This window comes from Aedes aegypti, chromosome 2 (assembly GCF_002204515.2).
Source record: "Aedes aegypti strain LVP_AGWG chromosome 2, AaegL5.0 Primary Assembly, whole genome shotgun sequence".
NCBI lineage: Eukaryota > Metazoa > Arthropoda > Insecta > Diptera > Culicidae > Aedes > Aedes aegypti.
In genome coordinates, this window is record NC_035108.1 from 240,837,104 (window position 1) to 240,863,925 (window position 26,822).

Genomic DNA, 26,822 nt, shown 5'->3' on the forward strand with positions numbered 1-26,822 from the left:
GTTATAGGGAAATTGATTATCAGGTATTTTTTTTATATCAATGGAGAAAGAGGAGAAAACAAAACTATAGTGGATTATGTACCATGGAGTAACAGGCGTAGAAAGCTCATCATAGTAATTCTGAATTATTATTATTATTATTATAGCGTTATTAAGGAGATTTTCAGCCCTAGGCTTAATTCTGAATTATTGTTTTCAGTTTGTATTCCATACATAATTGATAGCGAACCTTGGAGCATCGATACTATGGAGGATTTATTGTTTTCTTATTCAAAATAACACATTTTTGTTATGGCGATAATTGTTTTCAAGACTTCCTGATAAGAGTTGCTATATCGGCCTGTAAATTATTTATATTTGATTTTTCTTTTGAAACTTCTTCGTTTTTACACTTAATTAATAATAATCAACGCAAAATGATATTCTTATTTTCTATTTTATTACATATGTTATCATCTATTCCAATGCTCAACATAGTTTTCACTTCCTCTTCTTAAATCTCAAATGGAGCCCATTTTCGACTTGCAGCCCAACGAACCCCTTCACCAGCTTCAAAGGAACCTGAGTTTTCTCGTTGCGCTCGATGCTGAAGTTCAACAGCAATGCGTACATGATCGCCTTGATCTCCATCAGTGCGAACCTCGATCCAATGCAATTCCTGGGACCCATTCCGAACGGCATGTACATGGTCATATCGATCTTGCCTCGGTTTTCATCGCTGAAGCGTTCCGGTTCGAATTTGTCCGGATTTGGATAATACTTGGGATCGCGGTGAATTCCATACACGGGAACCCAGATGCACGTTCCGGCATCGATGGTGAACTTCAACCCGGCGCCATCATCCAAAACGTAGTCACGGCCACATTTCCTATCGAATGCCGCCACCGGCCACATTCGAAGAGACTCCGATACGACCATGTCCATGTACTTCATCTTTTGCAATGTATCATAGGTCGCAGGTTTTCCCCCAAGCTCTTTGTTGGTTTGAGCTATTTCTTCGTAAAGCTTCTGTTGTATATCAGGATTCAGAGCAAGTTCGTATGCCATGAACAACATTCCTGTGGAAACAGTATCAAATCCTGCTAGGAAAAATATCAAGCATTGTGCGATGAACTCCGGTTCTGACATTGTCTTAGAAACGACGGATTTTCCCACATCCGATTCTTCAACCGTGGCAAATCCTGCAGTTGACTCCGTTGTTTCTTGTTGATGCTTCAGAGTACCTTTTCTGGCTTGCATCAGTAGATGGATCATGTCAGGACGAACGATCCCATGAGTCTCCCGAGCTCGTACTGCTTCCTTGATGATTTTGGAGAAATACTGGTTCTGCTCTCTGTCTACGATATCAACTCCCATCTTAATCATCAAACTTGGGAAGAATCTTAGTCCCATTACCCGAAGCAGAACAATAAATCGATTGAAGTTCATCATTTGCTTTCCCATTGTGTAGAACTCATTATCACGGCTCTTCAGCGATTCGACTTGCAGTCCGAACGCGCAGGTGGCAATGATATCATTTGCCACTCTTGAGAAGAAATCTTTCATTTCGTAATCCACGTAGCCCGATTCGGCGCTCTGTTCCTTCAAAATCGGTACCATTTGCGTACAGTACTGTTCAATCAACTCGAACATTGCGCGCATTTTGCTTCCGGTAAACGCCGGGCTTAGAATGGCGCGCATATCTCGCCACCTTTGATCGACCATGCCTACTAGGGTTTTATTGAACAGAATATTTTCGTTGCCATCGTCTTCTTTGTTCGCTCCGAAGAGTGGCCGTCGATCGACAAAGTACTCGAAGTCTTTGACGGTAATCTTTTTGATGACTTCCGGATCGCGCAGAACGAACATCTTTGTCGTCATATCAAACAGTCCAAAAATCCTAAAAAAGAAAAAAGTTATATAATGTTACGATTATTGTGAATCATGCGCGGTAGGTCCCGACATACTTAGCGCTTGGATATTTGTTGTAAATGGTCTGGATGAAATCGTTGAAGGTGCATCTCTTCGTCATAAGCGGACCGGTACTGCCCAAGAGCGGAACGGTGGCCATCGACGGTATCGGCTTGTCGTGGAAGTAGTCATAGTGCTTTTTAACTTGCCGATAGATCACTCCCAGGATGCCTACTATGATGAGTAATAAAAGCAGGTTCACCTCCATGGTTGCTGCGATTTGATTTGCGCCGAACACTTGACTGAGCGATGATATGTCTGGCACCCTATGGTTTATATCTGTTGATAACGATTGATAAATGAATTGGTATTCGTTGTGTACTTGCCTTTTATGGATTGTGCCATATACGTACAGAGGAACCTTTTTTGTTTGATGAATGAAGAAGGGGAATCTAAAGACGTATTAGGAAATTGTTTAGTTTCGTGACTGATATGATTTGAAATTTCATCATTGTCACTAATGCTTCCTAATATCGATCTATGTATTTGTATGTTTTAATGTTTTACTTCGTGATTTACATGATTTAAGCAATATTTCATAATCTGCATTAATACAGCTTCCAGCCTGTGCCATTTATCACTTTGAATATTCGATCATATACCAATAACGTATGCATAAGCAAAACTTACACTGTATTGCGTATTATGCATGGCTTTAATACCTCTGGAAAGTCCAGCGCATAACCGGATTTATTGGCGTCCACCAAGATCAAATGTAAAGATAGAACTAAACGCCCAGGGGATATTTCTCTCCATCGTGGGATCGTGTTCGGTGTTCTGGACGATGATTTCGCATTATATGTCGTTTCCATCTTATTTCACATTATATGTCGTTTCCATCTTCTGCACGACAGAGTTGATGACGTAATACTTCTACCCAACATTGTTTGTTTGTTTCCGTTTGCCAAATTCTCGTTCTCAAGCTGCGGTGCGCGCTTATTAAATCTCCATAGGACAAGGGCACTCTTAGTTGTGGTAGCTTGTACGGAGGAAGTATGAAAGCACTAATTTTCGACATACAAGCATTATGTTTTTTTTTTCATTTTCATACAAAGTAGGCCAAAATCGTGTGGATGGATTGAAAACTAGCCCTAGGTCAAATAGGGTAACCAATATATTTTGGACCCCTATATATTTGGACCACGGCAAATTTCCCAGTTTAAATCGAAATACCAACTCAATTCGCATGCCATTTGGAAAGATAGGACTATTCCGCACTTGCATCAACCGTTTGTACATAGAAAATGTGTTTATTTTATCTGAAATTAATTTAATTTGATCGGTTCATCTATGCAACCGTTACAACACGTTACACACAGAAATTGAAGCCGTCAGAATTTTTTCAAATGTAAACAAACCTTTTTTCAATTGTCTGAACTAAAAGCGTAGAATTTCTTCGGTTTTCCATTGTCAATCGGTTGATTAGACAATGGGCAAGCATATTATACAACCAGTGTCGTGGACTTTGTCGCCAAACGATAAAAAATGCCGAGGGTCCAAACAATATACTTTGAGGGTCCAAAATGTATTGGTGTGTCCAAAATAAGGAAAAACAGTGCTTCAAAATTCAATTATTTTCGACGTTTTTTGGATCCTACATGGCCGTATGGGCATTTCTATCTCGTAGAGGAAGGTTTTCTCTACATTTTGGCTTGTTCTTTGACTTGGTTACGCTGTGCAATTAATTATTTGGGACAAAAAATTAAAAGCACTTGCTTATGGGGTCCAAAATACGACCGTTACCCTATTGGTGCTTTGTCCCTAGTGGATTTTAACGTGCACTTCACTGATATTTGACTGCGCATCACTAACATTGTGCAATGAAATGTGCTGTATTATAAACTTTTACTTGTTAAATTACGAATGCAAGAATAATGGCCTCATAAACTGTACTATTTTTGAATCATACCATAAAAAAGGTAAAATAATAAAAATAATGAGTTTGATTGTTAACCCGTATAGGCCTGAGTGAAAGAAAAGATTCTAAAACCCTCACCGCTCAGCGAATTTTAAATGGATTCAAATGATTTTTTGTCAGTATACTGGCACACATATCTAGTTTCTAGAAGTGGACAGAGGAACTCGGAAATATTCTTGTGGCCGGAGTTATTCCGGTGGATCTCTGGGTCAGGTCGGGTGAGAAGGGCATTGTGCGTTTGTGCCCCTGAAGGTAGGAAAAATTTAAGTCACAGATAATTTCCGGAATCGGCTATAATGTAACCACTACATGACGGAATTTAAAAAAAATTGCATCAGTGTAAACCTCTTGAGAAACGATTGAATTGGATAACTATGAGCTTTGCATTTGATTTATCCTACAAATGACCATTTTCGGGTCCCGGGACGCCTCAAATTTATGACAAAGTGGTCAAATTGTATCTGAAGATCTGTGCCAAGCTTATGGGAACGCATTTAAGTGCACAATTGTGTTTGATTTCTACTTTTTGAGTGTTGAAACGGTTTAGTATCCACCAAATCTACAGCTAGTTCTTCTGGGCATTACGTCCGAATGGCCACATCCGGTATATTTTAAACGGTGCAAAATTATTAATTTATAATGTTGAATATCAGATCTCAATGATTTATGCAAATTAAAATGATTGTCATTGCAATAAAGGTAACTTGGCTTGTCTTGAAAATAGCCCTTTTTTACCCGACTTGACTCAGTGACCCACCGGAATAACTTCGGCCACAGGGATATTTTCGAGTTCCTCTGGCAACTTTTAGAAACTAGATATGTGGGCCAGTGAACTGACAGAAAATCATTTGAATCCATTAAGAATTCGCTGAGCGGTGAGGGTTTTAGTATTTTTGCTTTCACTCAGGCCTATACTGCCCATAAACGCATAATTGTCCCATGTCAATAGGAAATCCAGGAAACATGGGACTGACATTCGTTTATGGGCAGTATACGGGATAAGTCACAAAATTTGATTTATTACAAATGATGTATCGTAAAACGGTATAACCTTGTTATTATTATTATTTTCATGGAATTGGAATTGTATGAAGAAAAATTTGATTATTTCAGCCTTGAAGATTTTTATTTTATATTTTGTAAACAAGTACTGGTATCTTAGCTATCGATTGCAGATAAAAGATTGCATAACGATTCATTATGAATATACCAATTTGTGTTTTAATAACGGTTTTAAACACATGTAAATCCTTAAACAAACTACTGTTTGACATAATTGCAGTTGGAACTGGATTGGAGAATTTTTAGTGAATAGTGAAATTAATTAGTTTTAAATTGAAAGAAATATGACAAACTTCATTATAAGTCTTTTAGAATTTATCTAAAATTATATTTCTGAAATGATTCGCATGTTAGACATTGAATTCAGCCAAAATCAAACAGTTTCGATCAAGTACATTTTTTAATCATTTTATTGACTATTATACGAATTTTTAGATTTTAGAGAAATTAATCATGTGCGTGATACAATTTGCACACCCACTAACTTAGAAGGCGTATGGTTTTAAAACTATTGACGTTTCAGAATAATTCAAACCAGTCAAATAAATTGCATGAAAGTTTCTTTATGGTTATGTTTGTTAGAAAGCAATTAGCATTGATGTAAAAAAGTCTCCATCGTATTGAGAGCTACACACCACTAGCAGACTTATTTTACATTACTGCTTTTGTATGGTCTTTGAAAGCTCAAACGGCCAGTAGCCAGCAGCTGCAAAGTTCATTGGGAAGTTTTTCCTTCGAGAAGATATTGTTTGTTGGATCCAAAAAAAATTTAGTCATATCGTCTCCAGAATCAGATCTGTGTCCCCAAGATTCAGTACGTAATCGTATAGTGGTTCAGCATTCCTGTTAACGGAAGAACTTTTAGCAACTTGATCTACTTCGTTCTGTAACGGTTCACTCAAGTACTCCACGTTGAGAAACGAACTCAACTCGTCATGCTGCACTGGACACTGTACCATTCTTTCTGGCTCCGAACATTACCATTCATTGACTGAATGAATTTAATCCACCCCGGTGGATGAGTCAATTTTTGGCACACAAAATCAAAACAAAGACGAAAAAGTTAGTATCCAAGTATGCTGCCAAATTAATGTGTGAGGTGTGCAAATGTTCACCGTGCAAAAAAATTCTGCACAGTAGTCTAATAAGGTGCAAAATGCTCAATATTTCAAGAAAATTTATTTGGATTTTTGAAGAAGTAATATGGAATTTAAACAACTTATATGCAATTTTGCTCAAGAAAATGGCTGAAGGGGCCAAAACTTATATCTAAGAGGAGCTCTCTTTGCAATGACATTTTGTTAAATTCGTAGCGGAATTTGGGGCAAGTGTGCCACCTTAAGCAAATTGTTCTCTAACTTTGCCCAAAGCTTATAAAATCCACCAATTTAGCCTCATGATGGAAGTTTTACATCTTTTCATAACCACGGTACCATTTGAAATGTAAATAATTTCAAGAAATATTAGGTTTGGAGCTTCTCAAATATCATCCAAAATAACCTATTTTTCGACACTATGGGGCAAGTCTGCCACCTATATGGGGCAAGACGGCCACCGAATGAACATCGCATGTAATTCTACTTGTAATGAAATTTTCTTTGTTTCCTATTAATATTATTAAAAAAACAGACGCTAATCGATAATTTAAATAATAATTTTGAGTTTACCGTAAAATGGTGGTGCTTTATAACAAGGTTCAAAACATGCGTAACTCTCTATTACTCATTCGAATAACTAAAATGGTTATTTTTGTCTCCATTCAATACAATATAAGTAGTACCCTTATATTACGGCGAATATGTATAATATTACACTAGATCAGCACTAAATAACGGTAAAATATTGATGTAGTTATGTAAAACGGTACTTAATAAGCCGAAAAACATGTTATTATTGAATATTTTAAAATAAAATCACTTTGGGGGGCAAACATGTTAGTTATTCCCCTACTATACTTCAGAAACCACTACCGGTGCCTCATTTTAGTTTATTATTATAATTTTGTTGATGATGTTAACATTTTTAACAAGGGTCGTTCATAAACCACGTTATCATCTATAAAGAAGGAGGTACTGAAAATTCGGAAAAATAATTACGTGTTTCATGGACAGCCACAAAGAACGATGCTTTTCTTGACCATTTCTTTAAAAAAATACTTTTGAGTATCCATATTTCCTACATTGTGTTTATTTTCGAGTTTATGTAGTCAATAAACATGAGTATTTTGAAATTTAAAATTGTTGAGCGTCGTTCATTACCCCATAAAACATGATAAAGAACATTTATTTCTAATCCTTCTATCTAAAATCAACTGTTCGTCGATCATGCCTCTATATTAGAATATTTCTTGAATCTGGAATTAATTAGTGAAACATACAACTATCAAAAAGTATACACCCTGAGGGTTGTCTTGCTGATCATAAGCTATCATTATTATAGAGTTGTTTTGAAAAACAAGTTTAATGCTTACTGTTGTCGCTTGGTGATAAAATTTTGAATCAATGATTGTTCTTACCTTACTGAACAACTTTACCGAAGACGTGATCTCTCTAATTGGTGCTCACTAATACCATTATATAAGTTTTCACAATTCAGAAAAATCTTCAAAACAAAATTTTTATGAACATGTACGCCACCAAGTTGAGAAATTTTGAATCTCACGATTTGTATAAAACTATCCCTTGAGCTACTGAACAACTTTGCCAAAGACGCTATCAGATCTGGATCCTTCTGGGTTTACGACAATCATGCAACATTTATACAACATATGAGTGAAAGCGTTACAGGAACGTAACACATCGATTTCCAACACCTACTTAAAGAACCCGTTCTGAAAATACCCGTTATGCATAGATTTCTAACGATTTTCATGGACCGAAGGTCGCCATCTTGTTTTCTAGGCGATCTTGGATTCCAAAATGTTCATTTGAAAGCTATTTTCAACCAGGACAAAATTGTAGAAAAAATCATGCTTCTAAATGATCAGGAACTTAAGATACAACGACTTCTATGAATTGAAAGTCGCCAACTGATTTTTAGGCCGCCATCTTGGATTCCAATATATCCAATTGAAAACAATATTCAATCTGAAAAAAGTTGTAGAAAAAATCATGCTTCATTAATGTTCAGGATTGGGGCCTTCCTTAGCCGAGTGGTTAGAGTCCACGGCTACAAAGCAAAGCCATGCTGAAGGTGTCTGGGTTCAATTCCCGGTTGGTCTAGGATCTTTTCGTAATGGAAATTTCCTTGACTTACCTCGGCATAGAGTATCATCGTACCTGCCACACGATATACGAATGCGAAAATGGTAACTTTGGCAAAGAAAGCTCTCAGTTAATAACTGTGGAAGTGCTCATAAGAACACTAAGCTGAGAAGCAGGCTTTGTCCCAGTGAGGACGTTAATGCCAAAAAGAAGAAGAAGAAGAAGAGGAAGAAATAATTGTCATGAACTGGAAGTCGACATCTTGCTTTCTAGGCCGCCATCTTGGATTCCAAAATGTTTAATTGTTTAGGCCCTTCTCAAAAGTAACGCTAGGGTAAAAATGGCGAACCGATTATGCAAATAGGCATTTTTGGGTATAAAGAAAGCATATGCCAAATTTCAGCCAAATCAAAAATACAAAAGTAAACCGACATTCGAATTCAAATGGAACCGCTCATTTCGAAAATTTGTCAAAATTGATACAGCCTGAGGCATGCAGGAGATTCAGCGTACCCGAACCTATGCACTGTCTATAGCAACCATGTCCTGACAGAAACAGCGTCAGGTGTAAGTTTACTTCTCCATGGTTTCTTTCATACCAATCTGGCACATTTGATATGAGCGGAAGGGACCATCTACATTAAGTGAAGTTATCCCATTCGTGCTGCCAATCTCTAAGCGTGTCTCTTTACACGCGTTGTTGACTTATTTGATACCTCTCTAGTTGAAGCATGGATCTTCCTTGATGATGAGCCCGATGGGCTATGATGCACACGATCTCTTTAGAAACTCTTCGCTTTAACTGTGAAGAAATACGCGTCAAGTTCAGGTATCAGGTATCAGAAATTTGGCTCAGGCGGCACGTTCCCCTACAAATGGGAGATTTGTGCCTCGCACGTCATCGCCGTCTCATCACTTACCCGATAGAAAGGATTATGGAAAGGGAGAGGATGGGAGTAAAAGGAAAGGAGGGGAAGTCAGGAGAATGAAATATCGTAACAAGCACCCCAAATGGGATGCTTACATCGATTGCATTGGTTTTGATGTTACGCGGGAATGATAGAAAACCAAACTAAAAAAAAAAAGAATGATTTCCTAGTTCCCAACGTAAACATAATGTTTAGAATTCTGTTCAGCACCCCTCGAAAGGATACTGTAACTCATTCAACTTATCAACATCTGCGTAACAACGGTTCTTCTCATATAGAAGTGCGTTGTTGAAGACGTTGACAAAAGAGCTTGAAGAGGGCTTATTTCTTCGAGAGGAGACGAGCAGAAATTTTATGAAAACCATAGTTAATCATAAAATTTTGCTTTCTAAGAAGTTCAACAGAGTCATCACCAATGCTGCAAAAGAACAGACGATATCCATTCTCCATTGACTTGACATTGTTGATCTTCCAGAAGTTTGCCAAAATCGAGGGATTCTGGAAAACTATTCGATTCAGCACATCAGTTTGGTTCAATTTTTCATTCACATTCCAATTAACGCGTAAACAAACATTGTTTGTATGAAGATTGAACGGTTCAAAAACAAATTTGCAACCATCAATCGCTGTCTCGTTGATCACCATCAACTTCTGCTTCAACCAGTCATGGCTTTCTTGGTTTTCGGGAGAAAACCACATTCGGCCATATCTGATCCCGCAGCCACAGAATGTAGGGATCAACGAGCCAGGCGGCGTCTGGTATAGAAAAACGTTTGAATCGCTAAGTAATTCATCCTTCAGAGCGTTTGTGAAAAAGCCGTTCTGAAGCTTTATCTGAAAGCGCAATGACGATCGTAAATTACTAGCATTAACTTCCGAAAGAAGAATTTTACCTGCGGGAGCAGCTTTGCGGTTAAACTTTTTCCGCTGGTTCTTTGCATAGTTTTTTCCCCTAGAGGAACAACTATTTGCAACACCAGTAGGTGTAGAAGAAGCAGCCACTGGTAATTCTTTGTCATCATTCTGAGTTCTGTAGCAGTACCATGAATTTGTAATTATAATTTGTAAATAAATAGCATTAGTAGCAAATGTAATGAACTTCACCATTGAACTACCCCTTGAAATCGACCGCTCAGTTTGAGTGAATATTAGCATAGAACTCAATGAACTCACTGAGCTCATTTACTCCACACCGCAGTCCATAAACTAAATGAGTTCCAACTAGCCTTCTGGCGCCAAACCTCAGCAGCCATACGAACTTTGTTGAAGCGACCATGTGACGATCCTCGGACATCGACCTGTCGAGATCGTATTGAAGAATCGTTGACCCGGCCTTTCCTATTCATAATCTTCGGGAGAGCAGCGATTTGGAAGATCTATCTTGGGGAAAGGGGATGCTTTCACCCGACGAATTTGGAACGTTGGTGTGCGTGAAAGCGAAGTCTTGACCTTCGCGAAATTAACTTCGTTAATTTCGCGTAATATCCGGTGACGAAGACCTTCACATCTCGCGCCTTATCTGAGGATCTTCAGACTTAGCTCGTTCACTTCGTTCAGGTCCGCGGAAGAGGCGAGAACGGTCCGAATTAGTTATCGCGCCGTGGTGTGTTCCAAAAGGTGAACTTAGAAAAAGTGTGAAAGTGCTTTGAGTTTACTTAATTAGATTTTCTTTCGTTTCCCTCGAATAGATTAGGTAGAGTTGCTAGCAGAAAGTGCGTATTCGTGCGTTTATTGCGGTTTAAGTGCGAGTGTAGACTTGCGGATTAAGCGGTAAGACCTTTGTGCATAATGGTGCAGTGTACAGTGTTCAACACCCGCCATCAACCTTTTTTTAATTAGATTTGTGGCACGTTGCGAGCCCGTCGCACCACCCCCATATCGTTAGAGACCGTTTTTGACCCCGCTTTCCTGCTGCGAAGGAAGTCCCGGCGGTACACGTGGCCGGAGAGGGCAGCGTACGTTACTCCCGCGCCCTTGGCAGGGCGCCAAGCAACAAGGCCGGTTTCTACCGGCGAGGTTCTCAACTCCGACGACGTTACGTCCGAGTGAGAAACAGCGAAGGAAAAAAGTTCCCCGACCGGATTCGATCCGGTGACCACCAGCGTGAGAGGCGAGGACCCTATCCACTAGACCACCGTCAGTGTCGATCGTTGGTGAGACGGCCGTACCCCGTCGGTGAAGACCACAAATCTGCGTGGGATGCGCCGTTGAGAACGGCAGGCAAGACTATCATCGAGCGAGCGAGCGAGCAAGTAGCATCCAGAGTCGAGCACCGCAGAGGAGACCGCGTGTAGTACACGTGGTACTAATAGTTCGAGTCAGCAAACCGCAGATGCCCCCACGACAGTAGACAGCGTCCAAATCGTAAGTAGCATGCATGCTTTTTGATTCCCATGCGCATGGTGAGATTTGCCCCTAGCCTTAGCCAAATCAGCTAGTGTGGCCGCTGCAAATAGCCGTACCGTTTGGCCGCGCGTGAGCGCCGGTAGCAGGCTTTAAGTTTTGAATTTGAGTCGCTCATCGAAATGAACACCGCACCGCACAAGAATACCGCACGATATTAGATTTATAGTTAGCTAGCGAAAGAGGGAATGAACTAGAATGAATAGTAGATAGATAGGCCTATAAGCAAATGAACTCGATGTCGATAAAGAAGAAGTGTAAATACAAATGTTGAAATGGAAAGTTGAATTAGTTGAATAAATGGGAGTTTGGGTTACACGATAGATCAACAGTTTTTGAACAGCATTTCGTATGAGAGAAATCTGAAGCGGTAAATGTAGAAGTATTTTCACACTTCGGTCGTTTTTTTTTGTAGTCTCTTTTGTAGTATTTTCTGGGAAGGTTGGTCCTGAATCCAACCAAGGATTTTTCTCTCATCGAACGTGGCTTGTTCGAAGTGTTTACTGGTGAAGTCTGCCCGTGATGATACCCCTCGCGACAATTGTCTAGTTACCGGCAGAGTTCGCTTTTTCACACACAAATTTTCTGATTCGCACGACTTCACAGTCGTGAGGCATCTTGTTTCCCTAGGTCAGCCAACTCGTTTCCCGCCCAATAACTTTGGGAAAATCTTTAACCCTCCCCTGAAGGGTCTCAAAAGGTCGGGCAACCTCCAAAAACGGTTAGTGGTCTCCAATCGGAGTGGCGCATAAGCCACTTTAACTTACATCCGGGAAACTCGTAAGGCTGCCGGGTTACATTTGGCGCCCAACAGAATTGGCAAAACACATTTTCATTTTTTTGATTGTATATAAATAATTTCTGGTGGAAGTTTACCTTTAAGTTTAGTTTTTTTTTTTCTTTTCATTATTAAGCGTTTTACTACATATTTCACTACTCCAATTTTTTTTTGTAATTTTGTTTAGTTTGTTCAAATATTGAACTGATTGAATTTGTATTGAACATTTGGTACATCGTTTCTTACCATAAAAGTATTAGAAGAAACTCATATACAAAGCATAATAGCCAGTTAATCCTTAAAAATGGAAAAGCTACCTTACGCTGAACATTTGAACCAAGAAGAGGTTGACTATGAACTTCTTATTCGTGGTGAACTAGGTGAGGAAAATAGTAATCTTGATCTGGCAAGCAAGCAAAGGCATCTAAGGGCTCTATTTAAGTCCGATGTCAAGAATATGAAAAATTATCCGTCGCCATACAATATTACGGAGGAATATGATTATGTTGACGGTCGTGTATCAGATTTGATGAATGCACTGAAACGAGGTGTAGAACAGAGATACATTTCTCGCTTACTTCATTATTACTATCGTGCAAAACGTTGCCTTTCAGAACAACCAGAGGAAAACAAATTAAAAAGAAACTTGATTCGTCGAATTGAAGGTTGTATGAAGGAGTTTAAAATAGAGCCACCGGTTTCACCGGTTGACCAGCAAATGAACAGCAGGTCGAACGAGGCTGACAAGGTCGATTTAGCTCAAGCTCTTCCAATCGCCATGGGTAAAACTTCCTTTGAACAGATGGTAGTAAATCAGGACCAGCCTATTGGTACTCCGCAGGATACATCCAAATATACGGGAACCACGCCAAAAGCCCAAGGGTTTACGCCTGGAGACGCACATTTAAATAAATTTGCAAATATTGAAAAGGTTGGAGAAGATCAGAACGCAATGCAACAAAAGATAGATCATCTAGAACGAATGCTTCAGAGCGTAACGAAGCTCTTGTTGGAGCGAGAGTCGCAGGACGTGCAACAGGAGAGAGGACAGAGAGTTCGACCCTCGATAGGTAATTCACGCAGTTCTGGTTTGTTCACACGGCCTCATTCCGATTCGAGCGGAGACGAGGATCTGAAAAATGTACACAAGAGTAGAAGACATTATGCTGTAGCTCGCGACCAGCAACGAGTATTTGTAAATAGACAAAGATTTCAGGATCCTTACGATTCTGAGGAAGAACGTAGCACTGGATCGAGTGTAGGAGGGAGAAGAAGTACTGGGTGGAGAAGTTATCGTCATGAACGTAGGCGAGACGACGGAATTAGAGATCATATAAACCGAGTAGAGAAATGGAAGTTGAGGTTTTCGGGGGACTCAAGGTCAGTCACCGTTGAGAATTTTCTATACAAACTGAAGAAAATCGCAGAACGGGAAGGCGTTTCCGAGCACCAACTCTTGAGGGACATACATCTTCTTCTAGAAGGTCCAGCGTCCGATTGGTTTTTTACCTTCGTTGACGAGCTGGAGGACTGGCAGACGTTTGAGAGACTAATTAAGTATCGCTTTGGAAACCCAAACCAAGATCAGGGAATTAGACAGAAAATCCATGATAGGAAACAGTTGCGTGGCGAATCCTTCATTGCATTCGTAACTGAGATAGAGAAGTTGAACCGTATGCTTTCGAAACCCTTATCGAATACAAGGAAGTTTGAAGTCATATGGGATAATATGCGTCAACATTATCGGTCAAAGATATCGATAGTCGACGTTCAGGACCTTCAACAACTGGTAAAACTAAACCATCGAATTGACGCAGCAGATCCGACTTTACATCAGTTGGGTGAACCAAGGCGGACAATAAATGCAGTTCAAGCGGAGGAGTCGGATTACAACAGTGACGAATCCGCTATGGTCAATAGTATGAAGCCACATCAGATCAAGCAGAACCGACCTCCACCATTACAAAATCAATTTCAACAAACCCGGGATTCAAATCAACCAGGGGCAGATAACACGGAACCAACAACACAACGATCTTGTTGGAATTGCCAACAACAGGGCCACAACTGGAGAGAATGTAGAAGACCAAAAGTGATCTTTTGCTACGGCTGTGGGAATTTGGGACGAACGGTTCGTTGCTGTGAGCGATGCTCGGCGATGAATCGTCCTTCTTCTAGTCAGGGAAACTAAACAAGGGAGGTGGTAGCGGGGATCGAACCACCCCTCATTATAAGCAGATTCCCAAACCGACGACCATGGTAGCAGATTTTGACCCTCTAAGGAGAATACACCATATAAGGGTCAGTGTAACAAAATGTCCACACATTCGAGTGAAAGTTTTCGAAACTGAGATAGACGCGCTACTGGACTCAGGGGCCGGAATTAGCGTAATTAATTCACAAAATTTGGCAGAACAATATGGGTTGAAAATTCTTCCAGCTGCAGTTCGAGTCAGCACAGCTGATGGAACAGAATATAGGTGCTTGGGCTATCTCAATATTCCTTTTACATATAAGGGGATAACTAAAGTAGTACCAACTATTATAGTTCCCCAAATATCAAGATCGCTCATTCTAGGAGCTGACTTCTGGGAAAGCTTTGGCATTCAACCCATGATCGATGTCGGGAATGGTCCAGAGAAGATTGAAACATTACAGGCATCTGACGGATCCCACATTGTGTTCAATATCGAACCTACAGCACACCTACCGAAGGTTGAAGAAAAGGAACCAGACGACACTCTAGATATTCCAGCTTTCGACGTACCTCCGGAACCAGTTCCGGAAGATATAGAAACAGAGCATGAATTGTCAGAAAACGACAGACGAAAGCTAATTGAAACGATTAAATTGTTTGATTTTACCGCACCCGGAAAGCTAGGGCGGACTGATCTCATTCAACATGAAATCATTCTTAAAGAAGACGCAAAGCCAAGGAACCAACCGGTTTACAAATGTTCCCCTTTCATTCAAAAGGAAATCGACGCGGAAATTGAACGCTTTAAAGAACTGGATGCAATTGAGGAATGTTACAGCGAGTGGACAAATCCTCTTGTACCAGTGCGGAAGTCCAATGGAAAGATTAGAGTTTGTTTAGATTCGAGGCGAATAAATGCGATGACGGTAAAAGATGCATACCCCATGCAAAATATGCAAGATATTTTTCACAGGCTAGGTCATGCAAAATTTTATTCAATCATTGACCTAAAAGATGCGTATTTTCAAATACCATTGAAAAAAGAGTGTAGAAACTACACAGCGTTCCGTACATCAAAAGGTCTTTTTCGTTTTAAAGTGTGTCCATTTGGACTCACAAACGCGCCATTCACGATGTGCCGTTTAATGAACAAGGTTATTGGGTTTGATTTACAACCTTTTGTTTTCGTGTATCTCGATGATATCGTGATCGCTACAGAAACTCTCGAAGAACACCTCCGTTTACTTGCCATAGTTGCTGAACGACTTAGAAGAGCCAAACTAACCATCTCTCTAGAGAAATCACGATTCTGTAGAAAGAAGGTTATGTATCTAGGTTACCTCTTGACGGAGAGAGGGGTTTCCATCGATCAATCGAGAATTCAGCCAATTTTAGATTATGCCCGACCAAAGTCTGTTAAGGACATTAGAAGACTAATGGGTCTTGCTGGATTCTACCAGAGATTCATTAAAGATTACAGCAGAATCACAGCAGCAATAACTGATCTGCTCAAAAAAGAGAAGAAAAAGTTTACGTGGACGGAAGCGGCAGAGGCATCTTTTAATGAATTAAAATCTGTACTGACTTCAGCACCCATCTTGGCGAATCCAGATTTCACACAACCATTCGTAATTGAATCGGACGCCTCGGAAAACGCTGTGGGTGCCGCCTTAGTTCAGAATCAGGGTGGGGAGACTAGGGTAGTAGGGTACTTCAGCAAAAAGCTTAGTTCCACTCAAAGGAAATACTCGGCCGTGGAGAAGGAATGCTTAGGCGTTCTGTTAGCCATCGATAACTTTCGACATTATGTGGAAGGGACAAGATTTAAAGTCATAACAGATGCAAGAAGCTTGTTGTGGTTATTTAAAATAGGAGCGGAATCGGGAAATTCGAAGCTGCTACGCTGGGCGCTCCGAATTCAATCTTATGATATTGAACTCGAATATCGTAAAGGTAAAAATAATATAACGGCGGACTGTCTTTCAAGGTCCATTGACACAGTAATGGTAGTTCAACCCGACCCAGATTACGAAGAACTTGCAGCAAATATTTTGGCAGACCCCATCAAGCACAGCAAAGAATGAGCCGGACGATGACCTGTCCAAAGTAGTGAATCACCACGACTGCATAAAGCGAGTACCGGTTATGATTTCTTAAAATAAAGTAGTGAAGTACTAGAAGGGAAGAGCAAGCTGCTAACATAACGACCTGCCCAAGAGTACTTGAGTAGAATCTTCAAAATCGACAAAATTTTTCAAAATTGATCAAGCTATGTACAATCTCTATTGAGTGACAATGAGGAGAAGTCCCCTAAAAACACCAACTACGGGTAGACGCAATTTTGTTTGATTGAATAGGACGTGAAGTGATTCATTCTATGATGAATCCCTTGTAAATATCTTTGTAAATAGTTGAATAGGTTAGTTAGGTAGTAATAAGTCCTACACTTCGTCCTGAATTATAACTAGATTAGTACTTAGATTAGGTTAGTATTGAAAAATTGAAATTACTCACGATTTTCCATGAATTTTTCCCATTTTGTTTCCTTTTTTCGAATGAATTCTTAGTTTCCTACGTATTTTTTTCTTTTCGTCTGTCCTTCGATTTATTTAGTACCTAAAAGTCGAAAGGTGGCATTAATAATTTGCAAAGTAAAGTAAATTTTGAAAATTAGAACAATAATTTACCTTTTTTCCTTTAGTTGGTAGGCTCATTGAATAGTTGAACTCGTTTTCGAATTTGAAGATCCCTTTCCTGGCAGTGTCGATAAGTTCTTTGCAGCCCACACGATCCAGTCCAATTGCAGTCCTTCTTTACCGATCCATATAGTTTATTTTTAGTCCTATCCGTCCATCCTTCCATCTCCATCTTTGTTTACCTTTCGGTCCATCAGAGCAGTTTTCCTTCCCGTGCAATTCGATGGAATTTCCGGAGCCGGTATGGGGTCGCGCTCATTCCATTTCTGGGCAATTCACGTCCAATTGCATTCCAATCCCCTTCAGATACTTTCCGTCACAGCAATTCTTGTTGGAATCCTCAGCAACACCTCCCAGACGGCGACTGCACCGCCCGTAGGTTGCGGCAGCTGCGAACAAAACAAAAACACACAAAAAGCTCTCTTCAAACTCAACACCATCAATCGAACGACAAATTATCACTTCCCTCTGGTTCTGGCACAGCACTAAAACACCTTTTCCATCAATTTTCACTGTTTTCCGACCGTTTTCACTACTTTTTTTACAATTCCGATTCCGCGACGTGCTTAGTTTTCCGCGACGAACTGTCAAACTTTGTTTTGGTTCTCGCATAGGGTTCATGATGTTGGCAAGAGTGAGTGACTATGAATGAATGAAATGAGTGGGTGGATGAATGTTTCGCGCATACGAGGGGTGTTCGAATGGAAAATTTTGTGTTGTGTGTTTAAAGAACAATTTCGTTGTCGGTGTTCACACTGACGGTCAGAAATGTTCGGATATTTACGTTCTTTGAGTTTCGGCTACATGGATAGAAGTTTCCGGATTAATTTCCGGGTGATTATCTGTGAGTCGAAGCAGACCCCCACATTTAAGATGGAGACTATCAGATCCGCTATTCTCGGGAAGATCCTGAGGTTGGATTTCGATATTCTTCGTCAGTTTATTTTTTCACTACGGTGATAGTATACCGAGAATTCTCACCCGTTGCTTAGTTGATATACTGAGGTTGGTGCAGATTTCTTTTTAAGTACATTTTTTGTTTGTGTTGTAGTTCTTTTTTTTCTATTTATCACTATAATTTGGAATTTATTTTCAAGAATTTTTATATGTAAGAATGCGTTGCCAACAATCTGAATGACAGTTTATTTTTTCACGTTTAATTGCCTGATCAAGATCAAAACTCCATAGCCAGTCATTTTTGTACATAGACGTTTTTTTTTGCTGTAAATATTTTTTTTCCCTTCTTTGTTGCTTTGTATATAAATAGTTTATAAGGTCTGATTGATTTTTCATTTACTAATTAATTCCTGCTGGAGACCGGAGTTGAAAAAACACTGATGGTCAGTAGCAGACGTGATTGGTTGATCATGCGCTGTAAATTGAGGGAGAGTCTGTTAAGGCGATGAAACCATATGACCCCAGGATTTAAAAGTGAATACAAAATCAATCGAATGACCTTCGAAAATTTGATTGATCTTCGAAATTCCGTTTTCGATTCTCAATCAAATTTTCGAAAATTTAGTAAGGAATGATGTAGCAGTACCATGAATTTGTAATTATAATTTGTAAATAAATAGCATTAGTAGCAAATGTAATGAACTTCACCATTGAACTACCCCTTGAAATCGACCGCTCAGTTTGAGTGAATATTAGCATAGAACTCAATGAACTCACTGAGCTCATTTACTCCACACCGCAGTCCATAAACTAAATGAGTTCCAACTAGCCTTCTGGCGCCAAACCTCAGCAGCCATACGAACTTTGTTGAAGCGACCATGTGACGATCCTCGGACATCGACCTGTCGAGATCGTATTGAAGAATCGTTGACCCGGCCTTTCCTATTCATAATCTTCGGGAGAGCAGCGATTTGGAAGATCTATCTTGGGGAAAGGGGATGCTTTCACCCGACGAATTTGGAACGTTGGTGTGCGTGAAAGCGAAGTCTTGACCTTCGCGAAATTAACTTCGTTAATTTCGCGTAATATCCGGTGACGAAGACCTTCACATCTCGCGCCTTATCTGAGGATCTTCAGACTTAGCTCGTTCACTTCGTTCAGGTCCGCGGAAGAGGCGAGAACGGTCCGAATTAGTTATCGCGCCGTGGTGTGTTCCAAAAGGTGAACTTAGAAAAAGTGTGAAAGTGCTTTGAGTTTACTTAATTAGATTTTCTTTCGTTTCCCTCGAATAGATTAGGTAGAGTTGCTAGCAGAAAGTGCGTATTCGTGCGTTTATTGCGGTTTAAGTGCGAGTGTAGACTTGCGGATTAAGCGGTAAGACCTTTGTGCATAATGGTGCAGTGTACAGTGTTCAACACCCGCCATCAACCTTTTTTTAATTAGATTTGTGGCACGTTGCGAGCCCGTCGCACCACCCCCATATCGTTAGAGACCGTTTTTGACCCCGCTTTCCTGCTGCGAAGGAAGTCCCGGCGGTACACGTGGCCGGAGAGGGCAGCGTACGTTACTCCCGCGCCCTTGGCAGGGCGCCAAGCAACAAGGCCGGTTTCTACCGGCGAGGTTCTCAACTCCGACGACGTTACGTCCGAGTGAGAAACAGCGAAGGAAAAAAGTTCCCCGACCGGATTCGATCCGGTGACCACCAGCGTGAGAGGCGAGGACCCTATCCACTAGACCACCGTCAGTGTCGATCGTTGGTGAGACGGCCGTACCCCGTCGGTGAAGACCACAAATCTGCGTGGGATGCGCCGTTGAGAACGGCAGGCAAGACTATCATCGAGCGAGCGAGCGAGCAAGTAGCATCCAGAGTCGAGCACCGCAGAGGAGACCGCGTGTAGTACACGTGGTACTAATAGTTCGAGTCAGCAAACCGCAGATGCCCCCACGACAGTAGACAGCGTCCAAATCGTAAGTAGCATGCATGCTTTTTGATTCCCATGCGCATGGTGAGATTTGCCCCTAGCCTTAGCCAAATCAGCTAGTGTGGCCGCTGCAAATAGCCGTACCGTTTGGCCGCGCGTGAGCGCCGGTAGCAGGCTTTAAGTTTTGAATTTGAGTCGCTCATCGAAATGAACACCGCACCGCACAAGAATACCGCACGATATTAGATTTATAGTTAGCTAGCGAAAGAGGGAATGAACTAGAATGAATAGTAGATAGATAGGCCTATAAGCAAATGAACTCGATGTCGATAAAGAAGAAGTGTAAATACAAATGTTGAAATGGAAAGTTGAATTAGTTGAATAAATGGGAGTTTGGGTTACACGATAGATCAACAGTTTTTGAACAGCATTTCGTATGAGAGAAATCTGAAGCGGTAAATGTAGAAGTATTTTCACACTTCGGTCGTTTTTTTTTGTAGTCTCTTTTGTAGTATTTTCTGGGAAGGTTGGTCCTGAATCCAACCAAGGATTTTTCTCTCATCGAACGTGGCTTGTTCGAAGTGTTTACTGGTGAAGTCTGCCCGTGATGATACCCCTCGCGACAATTGTCTAGTTACCGGCAGAGTTCGCTTTTTCACACACAAATTTTCTGATTCGCACGACTTCACAGTCGTGAGGCATCTTGTTTCCCTAGGTCAGCCAACTCGTTTCCCGCCCAATAACTTTGGGAAAATCTTTAACCCTCCCCTGAAGGGTCTCAAAAGGTCGGGCAACCTCCAAAAACGGTTAGTGGTCTCCAATCGGAGTGGCGCATAAGCCACTTTAACTTACATCCGGGAAACTCGTAAGGCTGCCGGGTTACAGTTCTCTCAAAAGCATGTTTAGTAGATGCTTTTGAGGAGGACCCGGCATGTGATTCCGAACTACCGGTATTATTACCCACAAAATCAGCCATGTTAGAGATGCTGTGTTCTATAGCACGAACGAGATGATCAGCTATCCAAGGCGTCCAAAAGAGAAAAGAAAGATCGTCTGAGTTCAGATAATCTCTTGACCCATTGGAAGTTTTAACTCACCAACACAATTAGTTGTAATGAGAATAAGGAAGAGCGAGAATCTTTCCAAAGTCGAACAAAGATATCGAAAACTCATTCGCAGTGCATACTACTTTACACATTCGCATACATACCTAGAACAGTACTCAAGAAAAAAGTACTTAAGGTGAAGATGAATCGAAGCCAAAATTCAAATGTTCAAGAACATAAATATAAAGAACCAGGCAACTGACCACACTGAAAATTTGATCAATTAGTGACAGATTGATAAAGGTTTCAGCCTGAACGGATATCTAATTCTCCTGGTCTGTGCTCTTGAAAAACTGAAGGGTAGCTTAGATTAATCTTTACCTTAAGCCGCTTTCAAATCATTCACTTGTTTCTGTGTAATAAATCTGCATTCGTATGTGAACACAGATTCGCACAGCGTTACGGTAAACCCACAAGGCGGCTCGTTTCTTTCGAATACTGTGCCAGCCAGTCATGCAAATGTATGCCGCAGTCGTACCACAAACAATCCACTGCATGCGTTTGATTTCCACACTGTATAAACAGAAGAGAATTTACACGTACAAACAGTATGACCATATATCACCTCGAAACACACTACATGAACAATAAGCACACGCGGTTGAGAATCAGGGATGTATCATTACCATTAAGATGAGTGTACATGGTGAGTGTACAATAACGATGATCTAGTACTGCATCATCTCTGCCGAAGAGATTTTTTCCCCTCGCTAAAAGAACATTCTCATTACGCTCATGAGAGGTTCGGAGAACGGAGTATCAATACTACCATAAGTAAATTGAAATACATACATGGAAAGTTTAGTAAAACTTTTATGTATGAAAACAAAACACGACGATCAAACCACCATGAGCTACCACCGCCATGCAAAATTTAGGAAATATTTTGCACAATATTTCCTTATACACATAGTAAAATCACTGCACTGCACTAAACCCGTACTGTAATTGCACTGTATGGTATTTTTTTCAATGCCACAAGGGCATTATGAAACGATAACGCCGATAAAATAATAAAATAAAGGGTCATCGCCAAAAGGCGTCCACTACCCATGAACACTACCACATCTCTTAAATACAAAAGTAAACCGACATTCGAATTCAAATGGAACCGCTCATTTCGAAAATTTGTCAAAATTGATACAGCCTGAGGCATGCAGGAGATTCAGCGTACCCGAACCTATGCACTGTCTATAGCAACCATGTCCTGACAGAAACAGCGTCAGGTGTAAGTTTACTTCTCCATGGTTTCTTTCATACCAATCTGGCACATTTGATATGAGCGGAAGGGACCATCTACATTAAGTGAAGTTATCCCATTCGTGCTGCCAATCTCTAAGCGTGTCTCTTTACACGCGTTGTTGACTTATTTGATACCTCTCTAGTTGAAGCATGGATCTTCCTTGATGATGAGCCCGATGGGCTATGATGCACACGATCTCTTTAGAAACTCTTCGCTTTAACTGTGAAGAAATACGCGTCAAGTTAGTTTGACTTTGTGGCTGTTTTGGCATCTGCCGCGCCAAGTTATATCTTGGTTGTCTCGTAAATAGTCTTGCATTTGTACGTTAGATTGATTGCCGCAATTGCAGCAAACTTGTTTTCAAATCCTTGCTGAACCTGCTTTTGCTTTAAGCGAACTCGATTATGACTCCAATGCGGCCAGTGTTTGCCGTCATCACAGACAGTGTCTGGGCCTTTGCCCACACTATTTCGACTCAGGTTTGTTGTCGGTCTCCTCCTTTCTTATCGGGAACCTCAACCGATTACTGAAAGGTCCAGTATCAACCTCTATGCTTTCCACTTTGTTTTTGTTTGTAGGGATCGTCTCTTATGGGTCCTACTGATAGCCGCTATCCATCCCCACTGGAATAGTCGCCTTTGTGATCCCATGGTTATCTTAGCAATTCAATGATCAGTTCTTGTCTGACTCTAACCGAGTATGAATGAGCGTTCACAACACTATGCTGAGAGTCGTTCGTTCGAGGCCCGCTGGCAACAGCTCATTTATAAGTATTCTGCCCATATCCGCATAATTTTCTTATGTTTATAGGGGCAGTACTGTGTTAGTACAACAGATCCAAACTGCTCAACTGCCGTGCAGTTTATATATTTTCCAAAGGCCTAGTTCAGAAAATCACTCCAAGATGTATAGCCCTAATACGGCATGATGCTATTCACTCTTTACTTCGGCAAACATCTCAAAGCACGTGTTCATCTTCCATGAATCGACCCTGGTTACCGAATGTATATTTTATGAATAAGCGATGTTATCACAGATAACATTCCTCATAATATTCTGTCTATGACTGTAGCTGATAAGCTACCAACCGTTGCGGTAACCCCCCTGTCACAAACACTATCACACCCACGTGCTTTTGTTTACGCCTTACCGATTTCGTCACGGCTTGCAATATTACGAAGTTGTTTTCACGATTAACCAATCCGTGTCGTCATTTGGCATTGTTTTGGTTTTGACATATCCATCTCGGTCGGGCAAGGTTCACTTTGTGTTGTGCGATTTGCAGAATGTCCCATAGCTATCCGTCGAGTTCTCGTGCCAAAAGCGACGTGCTCCGTCTACCGTGCCAGTAATCATATGGCGTTATTTGGCGCGCATGCGTTTGGCTGTTCGTTCGTCTTCAGGGGTCGGTCGGTTTTTATAATAGTCGACGGTGCTGTCGGTCGGAGCCGAATGTTTTCGATTTTTCGCATTGTCGCAGCGTAAGACAAGGAGAAGGTTGGAATGTCGCTCGGAGTAATCCACCTAAAACGGTGGACTAAATTTGTAGTTCCTTTTTATTTGTTAAGCTTTACTTTCATCACGTTAAAGAAAAGTATTCTTCTTCTTCTTGGTATTAACGCCCCCCTGGGACAGAGCCGGCTACTCAGCGTAGTGTTCTAAGAGCACTTCCACAGTTGTTAACTGAGAGTTTTCTTTGCCTTAGTTGCCATTTTCGCATTCGTATATCGTGTGGCAGGTACGATGATACTCTATGCCCAGGGAAGTCAAGGAAATTTCCATTACGAAAAGATCCTGGACCGACCGGGAATCGAACCCAAACACCTTCAGTATGGCTTTGCTTTGAAGCCGCGGACTCTAACCACTCGGCTAAGGAAGGCCCCAAAGATTTAGCTTGTATGACAATTTATTTGCATAATTTGACTGAATTTGTTATATAAGGCATTTATAACATCCAATATCTCAATATTTCAGTCGCGCATTGATATTTTTGAAATCGGCAATGGATTCAGTAACCCTTAGTTGAGTAAAGAGCGGTATTTTGGTGTTATAGTTAAAAAAAATGTTCCGCAGGGTTATTCAATGTGCTCCCGTGATCTCAAAGCGTGAATATCAACCTCTGAAATTGACAAAATTTTCAGTTCAGTTTATTTTTAGTCAGTTAGACAAATTGGTGATTTTTGACCTTCATGAAAATTGCAGCCTGCTTCAAATTGTGATCAGTGGTGATTTCAAAGATTAAGATTATTAGATATTAATGAGAAGTTGTGATATAAACGAATCGATATATCGATATTTATATATTATTGTGAAGCATGTATTCGAATTTCTAAAAAAAATCTTGTAATTTGTATTATTTTGCTGTTTATATACATAATTTGTTAACAAAAAAAAACTATATTATACTAATATGCATATTAGATGTCATGCTCTGGAAATAACGTTTCAAAACATTTATTTTAGCCTTTTTCAATCTTTGCTTATCTGTTAAAGTATGCATTTACATTTTTATATGACGGCTCCGCCTTATACATGTTATGTTAAAATAGTCAAAGAAAACCAATGCAATACCTTTCCATGGAAGGTTCCTCCTGGCCTGCAGTAACACTTCACGGCACGATATCGATTTTCATTTCATGGGAGGTGTTTCACAGACGGATATCGTGCATCGCAAAACCAGTCATTACAATAACGACTCACTGCTTACCTAGCATTTCGATTTGTTGGATGATAATACGGAAGCGTTTTTTAGCATATCCTGTTTTTTGAAAGTTTCAATCCCCAGTTAGTGACAAGCTTAAGCTCCCTGCAATCCTTTTATCTACTACATTTACCTGTTCGATACGAGTATGTTACTTTCCTTTTCTTTCTGTTGAAAGTTACCACGTATTGGATTTCTTTGTTGAGTCGAGGTGTACTGACCTAGCGTTCGATATTTTCCAGGCGTCCAAATCGGAATCCGATATGAGGGATATTGCGGCCAGGATCTGCCGGGACTACCTGACCGGTGCCTGGAAGACCATACCAGCGGAGGATCTCCAGCTAAAGCGCATCAGTGGTGGTCTTTCCAATTTCCTGTATTACGTCAGGCTTCCCGACCAGCAGAATGGCAGTTCCCCGAAATCCTCGAACCATTGCTACAAACGTGCACGCAAGGACAGCTATTCCAACATGCTGGAACCGAAAGAGGTAAGTTCATTATGTGTTAGAATTCAATCTATTTTTGGTTTCGATCGGTTGTTTATGTATATGCTCACATGAGGTGGCGTGCTGCTATCTGATGACAAGGTATTTTGTTGACGACTGAGTCTAAGTTTATGGTACACATAAGATGATTCATCAAAATCTAAGTCATACGATTCCCATATTTATTTAAAAAAAATCCTCCTTAATGTTTTTATGTGCACTTTCTCAGTTATTGACTAAGAGATTTCTTTGCGTATTTACCATTTTTGCATTCGCATATCGTTTGTCAAGCACAAAAATACCGTAAGACTTGAGAAGTCGAAAAAAATGAACCCTTCAAGATCCTTGACAGATGGGATTCGAACCCAAGACCCTCATCATGGGCTCGCCAAATAGCGTAGCGTTTACTCACAGACAAACAGACGTAACACTTAGAACAAATTTCGATGAAAATCATAGTCGCGAGAACATATACGCCCAATGCTAGAATCGGTGTGTTTGGCCTATCGGCCAACAGGTGGCGGTAGTGTGTAAACGTCAAACACGAACAAAAACGACGCGAGCGCTGCGGGTGGTGAGTTGGCCACCTACCATTAACTCAAATCGACCGTTAAAAAGGTGGTCGATGGACATTGATGAGAGTGTGACGTCTGTTTGTCTGTGGTTTACTGTTAAGGCCATTTGAGCACTACACTAAATCAGTTTCAAAAGTTAAATTTTAATATAATTGTTGTCTTAATCATTGGGTGCAGATAACCGAAGCGGTAATCGAGCAGCTAAACCAAACTAAGGGTCGGGGGTTCGCCTCCCGTCGATCGAGGATCTTTTCGGGTTGGACATTTTCTCGACTTCCAAAGCGTAGAGTATCTTAGTGCTGGCACACGATATACAAATGCAAACATAATCAATTGCCAGAGAACACGGAGAGGTGAAACTACCTAAAATTAACTCATTTGTACTCATTTTGACAGCTAAGTGGAATGAGTAAAAATTGAGTGTTTTGCAAGGTATTCAACTCATAACTGGTAGTGCTTATAAGAACACCAAACTGAGAAGCAGGCTCTGTCCCAGTGGGGACGTATTGCTTCTTGCCCCGTATCGATTTATACTGGACTATATGTAATGCATTAGGAAAACAACTTTAATACAGTGTATAATAATTGATTACAAAATTATTAATGTCATAAAAAAAATACAATGCGCTCAAAAATGGCACTGCCTCATCTTGTCCCGGGTTACCATATTGATGAATACTTTTGTTATGTAAAGAGTGGAGAAAACACCGTACAGCTGCGCTTAAATAGCCTGCAGCTATTTAGTAATCGATAGAAG

The 26,822-nt window shown here is 40.5% G+C and overlaps 2 protein-coding genes across 9 annotated transcripts in view; one reads left to right on the plus strand and one right to left on the minus strand.

Moving 5' to 3' along the window:
- Positions 1-26,822, plus strand: part of LOC5571143 (choline/ethanolamine kinase) — a 76,959-nt gene that overhangs the window by 29,567 nt on the left and 20,570 nt on the right. For 4 of the 5 annotated variants that reach the window (XM_021844578.1, XM_021844574.1, XM_021844576.1 and 1 more), the window contains one exon: positions 25,248-25,493. In XM_021844578.1, coding sequence (XP_021700270.1) covers positions 25,248-25,493 — 246 coding nt within the window. Of the gene's footprint in view, positions 1-24,933; positions 25,152-25,247; positions 25,494-26,822 lie in introns of those variants that run through there. The other variant, XM_021844575.1, reaches the window with a different exon arrangement.
- Positions 274-2,669, minus strand: LOC5571141 (probable cytochrome P450 9f2). 4 transcript variants are annotated; one of them, XM_021844570.1, is made up of 4 exons: positions 2,581-2,654; positions 2,277-2,342; positions 1,947-2,216; positions 274-1,879 (listed from the first exon to the last, which is right to left on the minus strand). In XM_021844570.1, exons 3-4 carry the CDS (start codon positions 2,156-2,158, stop codon positions 481-483), a joined length of 1,611 nt encoding a protein of 536 aa, XP_021700262.1. In that variant the 5' UTR covers positions 2,159-2,216; positions 2,277-2,342; positions 2,581-2,654; the 3' UTR covers positions 274-480. The 4 variants fall into 4 exon arrangements, with proteins under 4 accessions (XP_021700262.1, XP_021700263.1, XP_021700264.1 ...); XM_021844571.1 differs by having other exon boundaries at positions 2,613-2,647; XM_021844572.1 differs by lacking the exon at positions 2,277-2,342 and having other exon boundaries at positions 1,947-2,229; positions 2,581-2,669.

Bases quoted from the DNA above. Each gene is read 5' to 3' on its own strand.
- LOC5571141 (XM_021844571.1), bottom strand. From the start codon at position 2,632: ATGCGCTGGACTTTCCAGAG. The intron at 2,343-2,612 runs GTATTAAAGCCA...ATACGTCTTTAG, and splicing joins ATGCGCTGGACTTTCCAGAG to ATTCCCCTTCTTCATTCATC. The intron at 1,880-1,946 runs GTATGTCGGGAC...TTTCTTTTTTAG, and splicing joins AACAAATATCCAAGCGCTAA to GATTTTTGGACTGTTTGATA.